This window comes from Vombatus ursinus, unplaced genomic scaffold (assembly GCF_900497805.2).
Source record: "Vombatus ursinus unplaced genomic scaffold, bare-nosed wombat genome assembly UNPS02013243.1, whole genome shotgun sequence".
Lineage (NCBI taxonomy): Eukaryota > Metazoa > Chordata > Mammalia > Diprotodontia > Vombatidae > Vombatus > Vombatus ursinus.
This window is the reverse complement of record NW_020953021.1, coordinates 5,725-21,614: the sequence shown is the minus strand read 5'-3', so window position 1 is coordinate 21,614 and position 15,890 is coordinate 5,725. Positions and strand designations below refer to the sequence as shown.

General features: G+C 48.3%; 1 protein-coding gene across 1 annotated transcript; it reads left to right on the top strand.

Annotated features, from left to right (window-relative positions):
* Positions 1 to 2,466: 2,466 nt before the first annotated feature.
* On the top strand, positions 2,467 to 13,800 carry LOC114040496 (voltage-dependent T-type calcium channel subunit alpha-1G-like; the record flags this gene model as incomplete). Its single annotated transcript, XM_027858621.1, has 10 exons — positions 2,467 to 2,960; positions 3,046 to 3,117; positions 3,349 to 3,508; positions 3,724 to 3,857; positions 4,835 to 4,932; positions 7,357 to 7,516; positions 7,972 to 8,272; positions 8,532 to 8,624; positions 10,543 to 11,323; positions 13,430 to 13,800. Coding segments are annotated over exons 1-10 (2,664 nt in total), but the record flags the coding sequence as incomplete, so codon positions are not given.
* Positions 13,801 to 15,890: the final 2,090 nt, after the last annotated feature.

Below are 15,890 nucleotides of genomic sequence, written 5' to 3'. Positions count from 1 at the left end.
CATGAAAGGAGGATGGAAATGAGGTGTTTCTCCTGCCTCTGCTTTCTTCCTCTAGATTGTGGGGAGGAGGGGGGCTGGACCTACGGTGTGAAGGAGAGTGCTCCTCCAGTTTCCCTTCCCCCCTCCTTTCGGAGCCACTCCAGCCTGGAGAGTCACCATGGCAACAGTGGCCACGTGACTGCACAGGTCTCTCTCAGTCACTATGGCAACCAGTGTCCCCTGTTCTCTTGGTTGCCATAGGATATATCACATGGTTTCTTCCCCCCTCCCCACCTGGCAACCTGTGTTCCCCCCCTCCTTCCTACTTTTCCTTCCCCACTAGAGAATTGGAGAGCAGCCTTAGGGGAAGGGGGTCACCTCAGTTACCATGACAACAAATCAACACCAACCTAGACACATCCTATTATTGCTATGGCAACAAAAGGAACATCACACAGTGACATGGAGCTCTGTTCCTATGGAAATGAGCCCCACCCTGGGATGGGGGAAAGAAGGACACCCAACTAGGAGTCCAGCATTGTTGGGTTCAGTCCAGTCAGTGGTTATACTGACCTGGGGACAATAAAACATATTCCAACTCCAATTTCCTGGTGCCTCAATTTCTCTTCTGCTTACTTCTGTGAATCTGGGGCTAGTCAAGTGGGAGAGGATGAAACAGAAAAGGGGATAGAAGCTTTCTGAAGATGCCTTCTGGTTGGGCCTCAGGAGACACTTTAGAAGATGTTTCCATAGTTGAATGATCTTGAACAGGTCATTTCCTTTCTTTGGCCTCATTTTCCTTATCTGTCAAGTGAAGATTCTGAGTGAGGTCCCTTGAAACTTAAATACTCTATGTTCTGTGTGTGGCTGAGGGAAGGGGGACCTCTAGTCTATGTCAGGCCCCTGCCTCAGTTTCTTTTGGGGGGAAGGGGAGCTCCACAGAGGACAGACAGCACTGTCCTTGCTTCTTCTCCTTACACTTCCCCCATAAATGTTCACACCTTTCGGGTCGTGAAAATGTGTGTGTTAGTGTGTGTGTGTTAGCACTCATACAATTTTAGATTTAGAGCTAGAAGGAACCTTAGTGATCACTGATATAGGTTCATGGATCTCACTAAGCTCCTTCCCTACCCCTCCCCAGTCATAACACTAGGCTCCAGCGGATGAGAGAGAGATAGTCTGCATCCCATAATCACCCTCTTCTTCAAGAGTCTGGTGCCTCACATTGCTTCTGGTTGTTTCCTAAAAGGTGAGACTCTCCTGGCTCAAGCTGGAGGCAAGTAAGTTATCCCAATTACTGGGTCTGGAAGCACCCTCCTGTCCAACAACTTTTGGGAGTTGGTTGGGAGAAACTCTTTTGATGGTCTTACTTCCCACCCATCCTATCTCCATCCCAGCCTGGGAAACACAATTGTTTGCTCATCACCACTGTAAGGAGGAGGAGGGAAACCTTGAAGTGGGAGACCATTTCTGGTCTCCAGTGGGTGTATGAAGGGGGAATTTATTCATTCAGCAAACCATTGATACTTGAATTTATTCTGCACAAGGTACTGTGGGGGTGGGGGTGGGTGAGGTACAAAGAAAAGTAAGACAAGATCCCTGCCCTCTAGGAGTTTAAACTCTAAGTAGGGAAAACGAGACAGGAACACATATAATTATACTACAGGCAGAGTATGGCCAATGTTGTAAGAGAAGCATGAGCAAAGTGCTATGGGAGTCATCCTGCCAAGCTGTGTGTGTGTTATCTGCTCCATCCGGCTCCTCTTCCAAACAGAGCCACCCACCCACTCTCATTCAGGTAAACCCTGGTTGGGCTTCCCAAGGCACTCCCACACCCTCTTTCCTAGCTGAGAAGCCTTCACTTTGAATTCTTGCTTCCACCCTCACCCTCCTGGGGAAAGCCATAGGGGAGGACCACCTCCTGTGTAGGGCAGAAGAGGGGACAGTCCCAGGGAAAGAAGGGTGTGACAGCTCTTCTGGGCTCTGACCTCCTTCCCAGAAGACTCCGAGGAGAGGTTGAACAGGCGTGGGGGCGAAGGGAAATCGGGAGCCCAGAGCTTCTAGGAAGCCTGGCAGCTCACCCTGCACCCCGCGCCTCAGCACCCCCTCTCCCGCCCCATGAACTCTGGCTGACCCCTGCTCTGGGGAGAGATCCACCAGCTTCAGCTTTACTCAAAGAAATGGTTCCATGGAAACAGAGCACTCTTTTCCGTCTTTTCCTCACCGCCTGTTTCCCCCAACCCCTCATCTTCTGACAGTTAACTATTGGAAAATCATTATTGTTTGGGCACAGATGGGAAGGGGCATTGCAGGTGCCAGAGGTTTGGGGATTGGAGGCTGGAAGAGAGGGAAGAGGACCTGCAGAACCTGGATAGGCACAGGATCTGAGCTGCACCCAGAATTTAGGGTAGGGAGGAACGTGAAATATTACTGAATGCTAGGGCTAAGCTTGGAAGAGTGGTCTGCCTAATAGAACTGCTTAGCCAAATGCTGTCGCCTCCTTCTCCACCACTGATTATTATGCACAGCTTCACCGTCGGGGAACCGGTTCTAGCCCTCAAAGGGCGCACTTTGCGCAGCTCTGAACATCGGTGGGGAGAGATCTCCAACCCCGCCTCTCTGAGGGTCTATTTCATCCTCCTTCACTTCTCCCAACCTCTACTCTCTATGTCCCTCACCTCGGCCTCTTCTCTATTCTCCAAGGACAGAGACATTTCACGTTTTAAAAATGGCAAAAAAGGATCTCTGAGGTTTGGGGTTCGAGTCGCATCGCTTTCTTCGTTTCTGGGGGTAGAATTACTCAACCTTGCAGAGGTCATTCCAGACTTCTCCTGCTTCACAGGACAGCCCTTCCCTCAGTCTGAGCCTGGAGGGCAAAGAGGAGGATTCAGCAATGTGGGAAAGACACCCAGCCATTCCCCAGCCTCCAAGAGCCTGTCCCCAGTGACGGTCCACTGGGCCCACGCTGTGCCTTATGTCAGGCAGGGCGCAGGAGAGTCTGATGGAGTGTGTGACTGTGCATAATTATGTGTGTGGGGTCTGTTCGCTGTCCGTGCCTGAGGGCAGGAGTCTGTCTGGGCCTGTAACCCCACGACTCCCCACTCCTCGAGATGGCTCCACCAGGCATAGGGGGCAGAGGTAGGACTGGGCTGGGCTGGATCTAGAATCTCGAGCACTCAGTGAGGTCTCCGCTGGCCCATATCTCAGACCATCTGTCCAACTAGACCGGGTTTTCTCCATAGTAGGTCTGTCTTTTCCTGTCCCACATCTTTCTGCCAGGTAGCCACTTGGATTTTCTCTCTCTCACATACATAGGCAGGAGTGGATGGGTGGATGGGTAGCACAGAGAGAGGATGTAGGGGGGTGAAGAGTTAAACTCACACCCGTGCCCCGTTGTGACCTTGACCCCTACCGAACCTGGTTCGAACGGGTCAGCATGCTGGTTATCCTGCTGAACTGCGTGACGCTGGGCATGTTTCAGCCGTGCGAGGACATCGCCTGCGACTCCCAGCGCTGCCGGATCTTGCAGGTGTGTTAGCGGTGGGGAGGGGGCCCGAGGTCACAGGAGCATTGGGGAGGTCAGTACCTAAGTTCCAAATTTCTGCTCTGTGTGCACCACAGTCCCCCCGATCCCGCAGCACCATTGCCCCTCCGGGAGCAGGCCTCCTCTCCACCACTGTGGCCTCTCCTTAGTTCTAGCCCTTCCCCATTCAGAGTTGATCCCAGCCCCCTCCCCACTCTCAGGCCTTTGACGACTTCATCTTCGCCTTCTTCGCTGTGGAGATGGTGGTGAAGATGGTTGCCTTGGGCATCTTCGGAAAGAAGTGTTACTTGGGAGACACCTGGAACCGACTGGACTTTTTCATCGTCATTGCAGGGTGAGTGTCAGGCGTTCTAGAAACTCTGTTCTTCTGCTTCCCAGGTTCAAGGCCAATTGATGAAGTAGCTCCTCCTGTTTGCTGATATTCTTCCCAGTCCCAGAGTCTGGGGTGAACTACATCCCTTGTCCCTTTCTCCCCCTTGTCTCTTCAACTTGATTTAGTGATTTTCCATCCTGAGAGTGATATGGAAGCATCACTTCACACCTACAGGCCAGGCTGGAGTAATGGGGATGTCACCAAGGAATCACATTCCTGCCCCAGGGCTCTAAGTTTCTCTCTGTATATGTTTATCCTAAAAATAAAAAAAAAAATTTAAAAGGAGCAGTATGACTTAGTAGATGGGGAGCTGTCCTCCTAGCCAGGAAGATCTGAGTTCAAGTCCTGACTCTGACTTATCCTGACTGTGTGACACTGGGCAAAGTCACTTAACCTCTTAGTGTTCTATGAAACTCCATAAGACTACGAATTGCAGGCAAGGTGTCAACCTACAATGATGGAGCAACTTCCCTGTGCCAGTGAAATCACAGGTCCTATCTCTTGTCATTACATGGATCCTCAGCTTTGGGACTGTTTTATCCCTAACCAATCACGAATGTTAATTTGGGATGGCACCATAGTTGTCATCTTATCCAAAGAGAGAAATAACCTCTCTGAGTCCCTTGAGGGGGGAGGGCATTGAGCCCTGTATTGTTTCTAGCTACTTGTGTAGCGGGAAAAGCACCATTCTAAGAGGCAGGAGAGGATGATTCTGGGCCCAGAGCCACCACCGTTGTGCTACATTGGTCAAGTCTCTTTATCGCTCTGTGCCTCTATTCCCTCATCCGTAAAACAAGAAGAGTTGCACTAGCTAATCTCTCAAGTCACTTTTAGCTCTGTCGTTTTATGATTCTAACCTTTGCCTTTGTCTGAACTCCCAGCGGACTTCAGTATTCTGATCTCTCGGTGTCCCCTGAATATTGGCCTTTCTCCTACAGGATGCTTGAATACTCCCTGGACCTTCAGAATGTCAGTTTCTCTGCTGTTCGGACTGTCAGAGTGTTACGGCCTCTTCGAGCCATTAACCGAGTTCCCAGTGAGTGATCCTCTCCCTTGGGCAAGTGGGAAGAAGAAGAAATGCACCCCCTCTCCCTCCTCCTCCCCCAAAAGGACCTTCCCCGTTATTCGAGAAGATGGTTGGGACGGGGTGGAGGTGGAGGGGAGGGATGGAGACAGGAGCAACTGTGGGTGTATGTGTGTCTGTTGGGGACAAATCAAAGGGATTCAGTAAGGCTGTAATAGAACTTGAAATCTGCCTCTGGGGCTGTGACAACTGATCTCTTGGGAAGTAGTGATCTGAGAGAGAGAGAGAGAGAGAGAGAGAGAGAGAGAGAGTAGGACAATGGAAGTGCTAGGACAGGAGGTGGGGGTATAGAGAACATGTGGGAATCTCTACCAGACTGTTCTTTATTTCATTAAGGTTTAGAGCAATACTTCTCCTCCAGATTTTTGGGTCAATTTCAAGAAGATGCACTGCTCTCCCTTTCCCCTTTTTCCTTCTCCATGCCTCATAAGCTTGGAAGGGGATAAGGTACAAAGCTATAGCAGCAGTCCCCAGTCTGGGTTGCTCTTGAATCCCACCCCCACCCCTTGCCTATGACTTTCCTTTAGTTCCCCAGTGGTAGTCCCCTTTGCCTGTGGCTTTCTTCCTCCTCCCTCACCCCATTTGGAACATTCACTAGAGCCATTATCTAAATTAAACCAGAGATGGCGAAGCTTTGGAATATGGAGCCAGAGCAGCTTTGGCAGCCTCAACTCACTGCCTTCCCCCTTGAACTTCTCCATCCCCCAACATAGCTCCAGAGTCCAGATCCTGGGCCCCTATATAGGTGAACCAGTACATAGATGGGCCTTGCTGTACTGGGTGGGAGAGGAGGTGGGGGTGGGGCAGGGTTGGTCAGCTGTGCTTCTAGATGGTTGTGTCAGAGTCCTGGTGTGTGTCTGAGCGATGACAGCTGCATGTGACACTGTGTGTGTGTGTGTGTGTGTGCGCCAGTGTTTCTCTGGATGATTCGATGTTAAGTGCCTCAGGGGAGTCAAATGTTAAACGTGTCTCCAGGTGTTCTGCTGTGTAGGTGTTAACAGTAGCTCCAGACATCTAGGGTGTAGCATCCCCCACTTTCACCCCCACCTCAAGTGACGGATGGCTGATTTACTGGCCTCTGTCTAACCACCAGTGTAATTCCCTTAATGCAAACCCTGAAGAATTGATCTCTGCTGCTGTGCGGTGGATTTGGGAAAGGGGGGAGGCAACGAAGAAGCCTGGGGCGGGGGGGTGGTAAGATGTTGTGCAGGGGAGGCTGGCTGCAGTCACACGGATAGACCAATTCTGTTAATTGTTTGTGGAGAGGGAAACACAGGAGGCCTAACTCTTCTAAAAGAGGTCTGGGCAGTAAGGAAGGGACTTAAGGAAGGGTCAGGGCAGATTCAGACCATATACAAAAGCAGTCTGATTGAGTCATAAAACTGCAAGAAGAAGAGAGGAAAGCCTTCCTTTAATGGGGTGCGTGAGAGTCAGAGAGATCAATGATTTAGGGGAGGGAGAATAGCAGAGGAAATGTCAGTCTTAGATCAATTTCTGTGAATGTCAGGTTTACGTCTCCATTGATTCATCCTGATCACAAGATTAGGACTCCAAATTAGTGGATTCTAAAGGGGAGAAGGGGTGTATTCTGGGAATGAAGGGCCGAAATCTGGAAGGAAAGAGAGAGGAGATACTGGGGCAGGTTTGGTTTAGGCAGTTATGGGCAGCATAGAGATGGTGGTAGTCCAGCAAGCTGCCATCCTACCTTGCTTTCTGCCTCTGTTTCCCTGGTGATCCAACTCAGAGACATTTGGAATGGCCAGACAATTCTGACAGTGAAGGGGAGAAGAGGAATGGGTGGCGTTTATTATCTTGGCAAGTAAGGAGACTTAGAGGGGAAGGAAGGAATTTTAGGGTCTAAAGAGAGCCCCAGATGAAAAGTAATCATGAATCATTTGTCTATTGTTCTAGCTAGGTGGTACAGTAGATAGAGGCTAGGCCTGGAGTCAAACAGACCCAAGTTCAAATCTAGCCTCAGACACTTACTAGATATGTGACCCTGGAGAAATCATTTAACCACTGTCTACCTCAGTTTCCTCAATTATAAAATTGGGATAATAATAGTACATGCTTTGCAGGGTTGTTGTGAGGATCAGGTGAGAAAATATTTGTAAAGCACTTAGCAAAGTGCTTGGCACATAGCAGACACTTAATAACTATTTGTTCCCTTCCTCTCCCCCAAAAGAAAAAGAAATGGGCCCCCAACCCTTTTCCCCTCAGAGTCCCCTCAGCCCAAGGCAGGCTGGATTGGACTGTCCTAGGAAGTCCTTGATTAAATTCTGTCTCTGGATGCTTAACCTACTGCACCAATTCTGGGGCCTCTCTGCTGCCTCCCCCCTTTCTGCCCCCACAGTGCAGCCTCTGCCCACCCTCTAGGTATGCGAATCCTGGTCACTTTGCTGCTAGACACCTTGCCCATGTTGGGCAATGTCCTCCTTCTCTGTTTCTTCGTCTTCTTCATCTTTGGCATTGTTGGGGTTCAGCTCTGGGCTGGGCTCCTTCGAAACCGATGCTTCCTTCCAGAGAATTTCAGCATGTGAGTATAGGGATGGTTAGGGTACCTGGGAGATGGTAGGGGGAGACTCTTTGGGACTTGGGGTTAGGTCATCTTTTCTTCCTGCACATCCTCACTCCCTGTTTCTACTAGCTTCCAGATCCCCAATTTTTTTTCTTGATATTTCTCACCCTAATCCCTAGGATAGCCCTTCACACACCAACTCTAGGCTATCCTCCCCTATCCTTGCTACCATGCTCCCTGTCTACCAGCCCATACCTATTTTCCTGCTGCTTATATGTCCCACTTCCCCTTACTCCATTTCCCTGCCTTCCTGCTCCTTGCCCTCCACCATATCATCCCCTGTTCACTTGCCCTTCCATCCCTGTCCCCCTTCCCCCTGCATCTTACTCTCTTGTGCTCCCACCTTGGGTTTTACCTCTGACACCCTTCCCCACTCCCCTAGCCTCATCCCTGACTCCCTCCCCACCCCACAGCCCTCTGAGTGTGGACCTAGAACGCTACTATCAGACTGAGAATGAGGACGAGAGCCCTTTCATCTGCTCCCAACCTCGGGAGAATGGGATGCGTTCCTGTCGAAGCGTCCCCACGCTTCGAGGAGAAGGGGGTGGTGGCCCTCCTTGTGGCCTTGACTATGACGCCTACAACAGCTCTAGTAATACTACCTGTGTCAACTGGAACCAGTATTATACCAACTGCTCCGCTGGTGAGCACAACCCCTTCAAGGGAGCCATCAACTTCGACAATATCGGCTATGCCTGGATCGCCATCTTCCAGGTGTGTGTGTGTATAAATGGGCAGCATGGGGACCTGGATTCAAGAACCTCAGACCCCTAAGATGCCCCCTGAATTAAGGCCCCAGGACTCAGATCCTAGCTCAGAGGGGTCTTCTTGGGGTTGTGGGTATAGACCCCTACAAAGATGACTCCAGACTGTGTGTGGACCACACTCATCTCAGTGAGTCTCCCTCCCCATGCTCCCCTCCACATAGCGTGAGCTCCCAAGAGATGACTCGAGGCCTCTTCATCTTCTCCAGGTCATCACGCTCGAGGGCTGGGTAGACATCATGTACTTTGTGATGGATGCTCATTCCTTCTACAACTTCATCTACTTCATTCTTCTCATCATTGTGAGTGGCTCCTCTGGTTGGGATGGGAAGGCGTGGGTCCTGGGATTGGGTAGTCCTTGGGAGAAGAGGTAAGGAACAGGTTGGGCAGGAGACTTGCCAGTCTTTCCTAGAAAGGAAGGGTCACTCCCTCTGAATCCTCCCATCCCCCAGCTCTTAGGATAAGCTCCAGTGCAGAGATTCTAAACTTTTTTTGGATTGTGCTCCTCACTGTCAGTCTAATGAAGCCTATGGATCCCTTTGCAGCATATAGTTTGTTGCCTACATTTATAATTAGAGGAAATGTTAAATTTCAGTCAGATGTCAATGAAAATAAAGGTGTCATTTTCCTCCATCCAAGTTGAGGTGCTCTCTAAAATCTATCTATGAACACCTTGGCAGGGTCAAGGAGAGGGTCCATGGACTCCAGGTCAAGAACTCCTTCTGCAGAGAAAGACAGAGGACAGATAAATACAGAGAAAGGCAGAAACATAGACACCATTCTTAATATCCCAGACAAGCCCCAGAAAAAAAGAAAACTGAGACAGAGAGAGAGAGCTAGTGTGACAAACATAGACAGGTAGAATAGAGACAGGGACAGATCAGGAGAAGACACCCTAGAGGATAATCTTTCCTTCCCTCAGCTCTGTCAAGTATACAGAAGAGTTGCCCAGCCTGGCCAGAGACATCTGACCACTGGGGCCAATTTAATTGTTGTCTTCTTTCTGAGAAAAGAGGTCACAATGAAAAGGAAGAAATGTTTCACACTATTCCATAATTTTGTGATTGTTCGAGGTTGAAGATTGGCGGAGGAAAGGGTCTAGGTGAGGGAGGTTGGGCAGACAGGTGGGGGAACCAGTTTCTATTCTCCCACACCTACCCATGACAACTCTCTCAAAACAGTGCCCTGAAATACATTAATGAGGCTAATTATAATAATTATCAGGACAGACTCTGGGGAGAAAAATCTGCTTTGTCATCATGAATATTCATGTCCTTCATTCTGAGTAGTTTTCCCAGTTGTGGCCATCCCAGATTTCTGGTGAAACTGAGGCATGAATGGGAGGGGCGTGAGATAGGAAAACTGATGTATCAGTGGCATTGGCTGGTTATGGCCCAGGTGAGACATGGCAGATCTTGGAGTAGGACTCATGGGACCTGTGGTGGGCAGTCCCAGGCCAGCCTAGGAAAAGAAAGGGAGATGGGATTCTGGCATTTTTAGTCACCCTTCTCCATCCCCACTAGCTGCCCTGTTCCTCAGCCCTCTCCCCATCACCCAGGGATGTGTCTTGTTCTATAGCTAATCTCTAGGGTCCCACCCAACTTGGAAATGCTATGGTTGTCTGATTCCATGTTGTTCCACCATATCTCCTCCTCCCCAGCCTAACCCTGGGAGGGTCACTAAATTCATGCTTTCCCCCTTCCCATAACTCATCCCTTCTATTTCTTCCCTCCTCCCTTTTTATTCCCTTTGATGTGGTGAAAAGAACATTGAATTCAGAGTGGGAGGATTTAAATCCTGGCTCTACTATTCGTGACCTTGGGCCAGACATTTAATTCTTCTTAGTCTCAATTTGTTCATCTGGATTGGACTAGAAGGTCTCCTATGGTGGCACAGTTGATGAAGAGCTGGGCCTGGAATCAGGAAGACCTGAGTTCAAATCTGGTCTCAGATAGCTCTGTGATCCTGGGCGAGTCACTTAATATCTGTTTGCCTCAGTTTCTTTAATTGTAAAATGGGGAATAATAATAGCCCCTATTTCACAAGGTTGTTGTGAGGATCAAATGAAATAATATGTGTTTAAAAAAAAACTGAGCACTTAGTGTAGTGCGTGGCACATAGTAGGCTCTGTATAAATGTTTGTTCCCCCCCTGTGCCCCTTTTAGCTCTAAGCCCTGATACTATGATTTCTACTCTCCTCTGAAACCTCCTCCCCAACAGGTGGGCTCCTTCTTCATGATCAACCTCTGCCTGGTGGTGATTGCCACACAGTTCTCAGAGACTAAGCAGAGAGAGAGTCAGCTAATGAAGGAGCAGCGGGTTCGATTCCTGTCCAATGCCAGCACGTTGGCCAGCTTCTCTGAACCGGGCAGCTGTTATGAGGAGCTGCTCAAGTACCTGGTGTACATTCTCCGGAAGGCTGCCCGGAGACTGGCCCAGGCCTCCAGGGTGGTAGGGGCCCGAGCTGGCCTCCTAGCCAGTCCTGGTGGCCGAGGAGTTTCTGAGACCCAGCCCGCCAGAAGCGGGAGTTGCCCCCGTTCCCGCCGTCATCGCCCATCCATTCATCACCTGGTTCACCACCACCACCATCACCGATCTCTGGGTTGGCATGTGGAGCTCTCAGGGTCCCATTGCCCAAGTGGTAATGGTGATGCCAACGAGACCCGTCGGCTCATGCTGCCTCCGCCTCCTACCTGTGCCCATCCTGGGGGGTCTCCTGGGGGTTCTGAATCTGTCCATAGCTTCTACCATGCTGACTGCCACCTAGAACCCCTGCGCTGCCAAGCAGCCTCTCCCAGGTCCTCTCCTGAGGGTCCGGGTAGGAATGCAGGTGGAGGAAAGGTATACCCCACCATGCACTCCAGATCCCCACCCAAGGTGCTAAAGGAAAAGGCATTGGTGGAGGCAACCCCTGTCTCTGGGCCCCCCACTCTCACCAACCTCAACATCCCACCTGGACCTTACAGTTCCATGCACAAGCTGCTGGAGACACAAAGCACAGGTAAGCACTTTGGAGGTGGGGCTGACTGGGGGTTGGGTATGTCTTTGAAATAACCTTTGGTGCAGGGTTCTGATGGTGGAGACAGAGAAAAGGGACTGTCTAGCCTGATTGATGGAAGAAGCTTTGTCCCTACACTTTGGGATTACTCAGGATGATGGAGGAAATGCCTTTCCTTCCCTCAGAGACTCTCCATCCGATAGGGGAAGAAGAACATATGCAGAGGACATAGACTTAAAAGTTATAAATCGAGATGCTATGTAAACAAGCATGAATTAATAGCTGCCACGCAAATTGGGTGTGTTTAGTGGAAAGACCAATGGATTTCAAACCAGAGGACCTGTGTTAGAATTCCAGCATTACTGCTTACTACCTCCCTGTGGGATCTCGTGCAAGTGAGCTCTCCTCTCTGGGCCTCCATTTCCTCATCTGTAAAATGAGGTGGTTGCTAAAGGTCTCTACTGGCCTAAAGCTGCATCTTTCAAATGCTAAGGGAAGACAAAGGAGTAATCAGGGAAGCTTACTAGAGGAGGCATTTTGTGCTAGATGGCCCCTTCTGCTTGTCTATCTCTTAGTGACATGGCCAGTGATCCAACGCCCATTTGGCAAAAACCAGGCATAGAGCTGACCATTTCCATTCATCGCTCTGATAATGAGATATGTAAATGTTGTCAGGCATCCAGGCTGAGGAGCTTCTGATCTGTGGGCCCCAGAAATACTCTCCTCCTAAAGGAAGGGGCTTTTGATACTGCATCCTTAGACTTGCATAATCCAGGGTAATCCAGGGGATATAATTACAAGCAAGATCAGCCTACTGTTTATCTTTAGGAGGAAGCTAGGTGGTACAGTGGATAGAACACTGGTCCTGGAGTCAAGAAAAACCGAGTTCAAATACTTTTACTAATTGTATAATCCTGGTCAAGTCATTTATTCTATATTTGCCTCAGTTTTCTCAACTGTGTAAAATGTGGATAATTATAGCACCTACTTCCCAGGGTTGTTGTGAGGATCAAATGAGATAATATTTGTAAAGCACTAGGCACAGTGCCTGGCAGATAGTAAGTGTTAAATAAATACTTGTTCCCTCCCTCCCTCCCTTCCCCCTTCCTTCCTTCTTTTCTCCCTCCTTCCTTCCTCCCTTCCTTTCTTTCTTCCTTCCTTCCTTCCTCCTTCCTTTCTTCCTTCTTTCTTTCTCTCCTCCCTTTCTCCCTTCCTCCCTCTTTCCCTCGTTCCTTCTTTCCTTCCTTCTTTTCTCATTCCTTCTTTCCTCCCTTCCTTTCTTCATTCCCTCCTTTCTCCTTCCTTCCTTCTTTATTTTCTTCTTTCCTCCCTCTCTCCTTTCTTCCCTCCCTTCCTCCTTCCTTCTTTCCTTCCTTCCTTCCTTTCCTTTTGTCTTCTCCTTAATGACCAAGTTGCTCTTTCTAACCCCACACCCTTGAGTCCAAGAGAAAGATATTCAGGCATCAGCTGGGATGGGGTTGAGACAACAATGGAGGGTTTTCATCTGCTGGCAAAGGTGGAACCAAGAACCTCCTTCCTGAACAGCTTAACCTAGGCTTCAGCAAAAACAAACAAACACAAAACAAATCAACAAACATGGATGGTGCAATAGAGAGTCATCTTCACTGTAAACTAAACAAATAAGACAGAGATACTCTTCATAAACCAAATGCTATAGTCAGCATTCCATTGCCCTGATATTGCCTAATTCTGTTAAAATAGTTTTTTCGCCTGATTTTCATATTCTAATAAGTCACAAGGGCGGGAGGAATTGAGAAGTTGATGATGCATGGTATGTTGGAAAGAACATTAGACTAGGAGTCAGGAGACCTGACTCTGCCACAAATTAGCTGTGTGACCCTGGCCAAGTCCCTTCTTTTCTCTCAGCCTCAGTTTCCTCTTCTGTAATTGAGAGAACTGATGGTAGGGTCTGCAATGCCCCATCCAGCTCCAATCTTTTAAGATTCCAGAAGACTTGAGACCATCTGTGCCTCATAATAGCTGTCTATTTCTGGGGTTCTTTTATTTCTTTTTTTATTAATGTGGTTACAAAAGTTGGGCTCCTGGTCCAAGGGACAGCTCTCTGACTTCTGACCTCCTGTGTTCTAGGTTCCTGTCAAGGCTCCTGCAGGATTTCCAGCCCCTGTGGGAAGGCAGATAATGGGGCCTCTGGCCCAGATAACTGTCCCTACTGTACTCCAACACAGGCGGGAGAAGCTGAGCTGATGGACCCAGAGCTGCTTGACTCAGATAGTGAGGGCATCTATGAGTTCACACAGGATACCCAGCATGGTGACCACCGGGACCCCCACTGGGGGGCAAGCCAGGGCCAGGGCCAAGAGCCCAGCACCTTGATGGCCTTCTGGACGCTGGTCTGTGAGACTTTTCGGAAGATTGTGGACAGCAAATACTTTGGCCGTGGGATTATGATAGCTATCCTTATCAATACCCTCAGCATGGGCATCGAGTATCATGAACAGGTACAGATGGAAAGGTCCCTTCCTCTTCCTCTCCATTTTCCTTCCCCTTTCCTTTCTACCCTGTTTTGGGGGGAGGGGGGTGCTGGGGGTTGGCTGACTTCTTTCCACCTACACCTGAATAATTTTATTTATCCTGCTCTTACCTCCTTCCCACACAATAGAATGGAAGGGGAAACAACTGGGATTCAGGAAGTCTTGCTTCTAGACCAGGGATTCTTAGCCTGGGTCCTTCAAATGAACTTAGAACGGGAAAAAAAAAATTACATCTTTATTTTCACTATGATTGGTTTCTTTTGTAATCCTATATATTTTATTTGATTCATTTGAAAACATGATTCCGAGAGGGGTCTACAGGTTCACCAGACTGTCTAGGGTGTCTGTGACACAAAAAAAGTTAAGACCCCCTGGTCAAGACCTGTTGTTATTGTCAAGTTGTTTCAGTCCTATCTGACTCTTCATGACCCCATTTGGGGTTTTCCTGGCAGAGATACTGGAGTGCTTTGCCATTTCCTTCTCCAGCTCATTTTCTAGATGAGGAAACTGAGGCAAACAGGGTTAAGTGACTTGCCCAGGGTCACACAGCTAGGAAGTGTCTGAGGCCCGATTTGAACTCGGAGAGATGAGTCTTCCTGACTCCAGGCCCTTTGCTCTGTGCACTGTGGTGCCACCTAGCTGCCTCGAGGTCAAGGCCTAGCTTCTCCCCTTTCTAGCTATACAGTCTTGGGCAAGTAAAATAACTTCTGAGCCTAAGTTTCTTTATCTGTAAGATTGGGATAACACTATCTCCTCTGCCTACCCCAAAAGGCTGTGGTGAGAATCAAACGATATGTAGAAGGCATCGAGAAACTACAAAATTCATATAAATGTGAGCGAGCATCATGAGCTTCTGAGTGACTCTTTTGTGCTGAATGCAGGGGGGAGATGCAGAATGCAGTGTAATGGAGTCTGGGATACAAGACAGGGAGTCAAGAGATCCCTATTCAGGTTCTTTCTCCACAACTTACTAGCTGGTTGTTGATTGATTGACTAAAAGGCAGTAGAAGTTTCTTTTTCCCAGAAATAAAGGAGACGAAAAGACAAAAACAAAACAAAACACCAAAACAACCCAACTTACTAGCTTTAGAGTAACCTTGGACAAATATTTTAACCACCCTGAGGTTTCAATTCAACTCAATTCAATTTTTAAAAATAATTTATTAATTAAAAATAACAATTCATTAATTGATTTTAAAATATTAAAGGCCTATTCTGTGGGAGGTACAAAACCCAAAACAATCCCAGTCTACGGGGGTGGGAGAGTGGTACAGATATAACGTGTGCATGGATAAGTAAATACAAGATAATTTGAAGATAACTGGATCATAGATACAGACCTAAAAAAGGAGGCGTCAGAAGTCATCTAATCCAACCTCCTCATTTTATAAATAAAGAAAATGAGGACCAGGAACATGAAGTGACTTGCTCAAGGTCATACAGATAGTACAAATAAAGTACATCAGGAGAAGCGTCATGAAGGAGATAATAATAACAATAATTTATATAATGCTTCAAAGTTTGCAAAGCACTTTACAAATATTACTTCAGTTTAGCTTCGTAACGTCCTACCTGGAAGGTAGATGCTACTATTATCCCTATTTGACAGATGAGGAAAGGGAGGCAGATAGAAAGTGACTTGCCCAGGGTCACACAGCTAGAGATGGCTTATTTAGATATGGAGACTAGACTGTGTGAAGAAGGCCTGGAGACTAGAAGTGGAATATTGAATTCAGGGAGCAATTAATCAGTCCTGGCTGGCTGGAATACAGAGTGCATGGAAGTGGGGTGTAATTTGCAACAGAAGGGTGATTTGAAAGTAGGTTGGAGCCAAATCGTGGAGGGTTGAGGAGTTTAGATTTTTTTCTGGAGGCAGTGGAGAGCCACTAAAGATCTTTAATCCTGGTCTGATTCATACACAGAGACCTATAACACAAAATAAAACACGATAAGCACATTAGAGAGACACAGACAAAGTGCAATGAAAAGTCTAAGGTAGGGAGAGTTATTACCAATGGAAGCATTTCTCACTATTGTACTCCTTTCTCCATATTCTC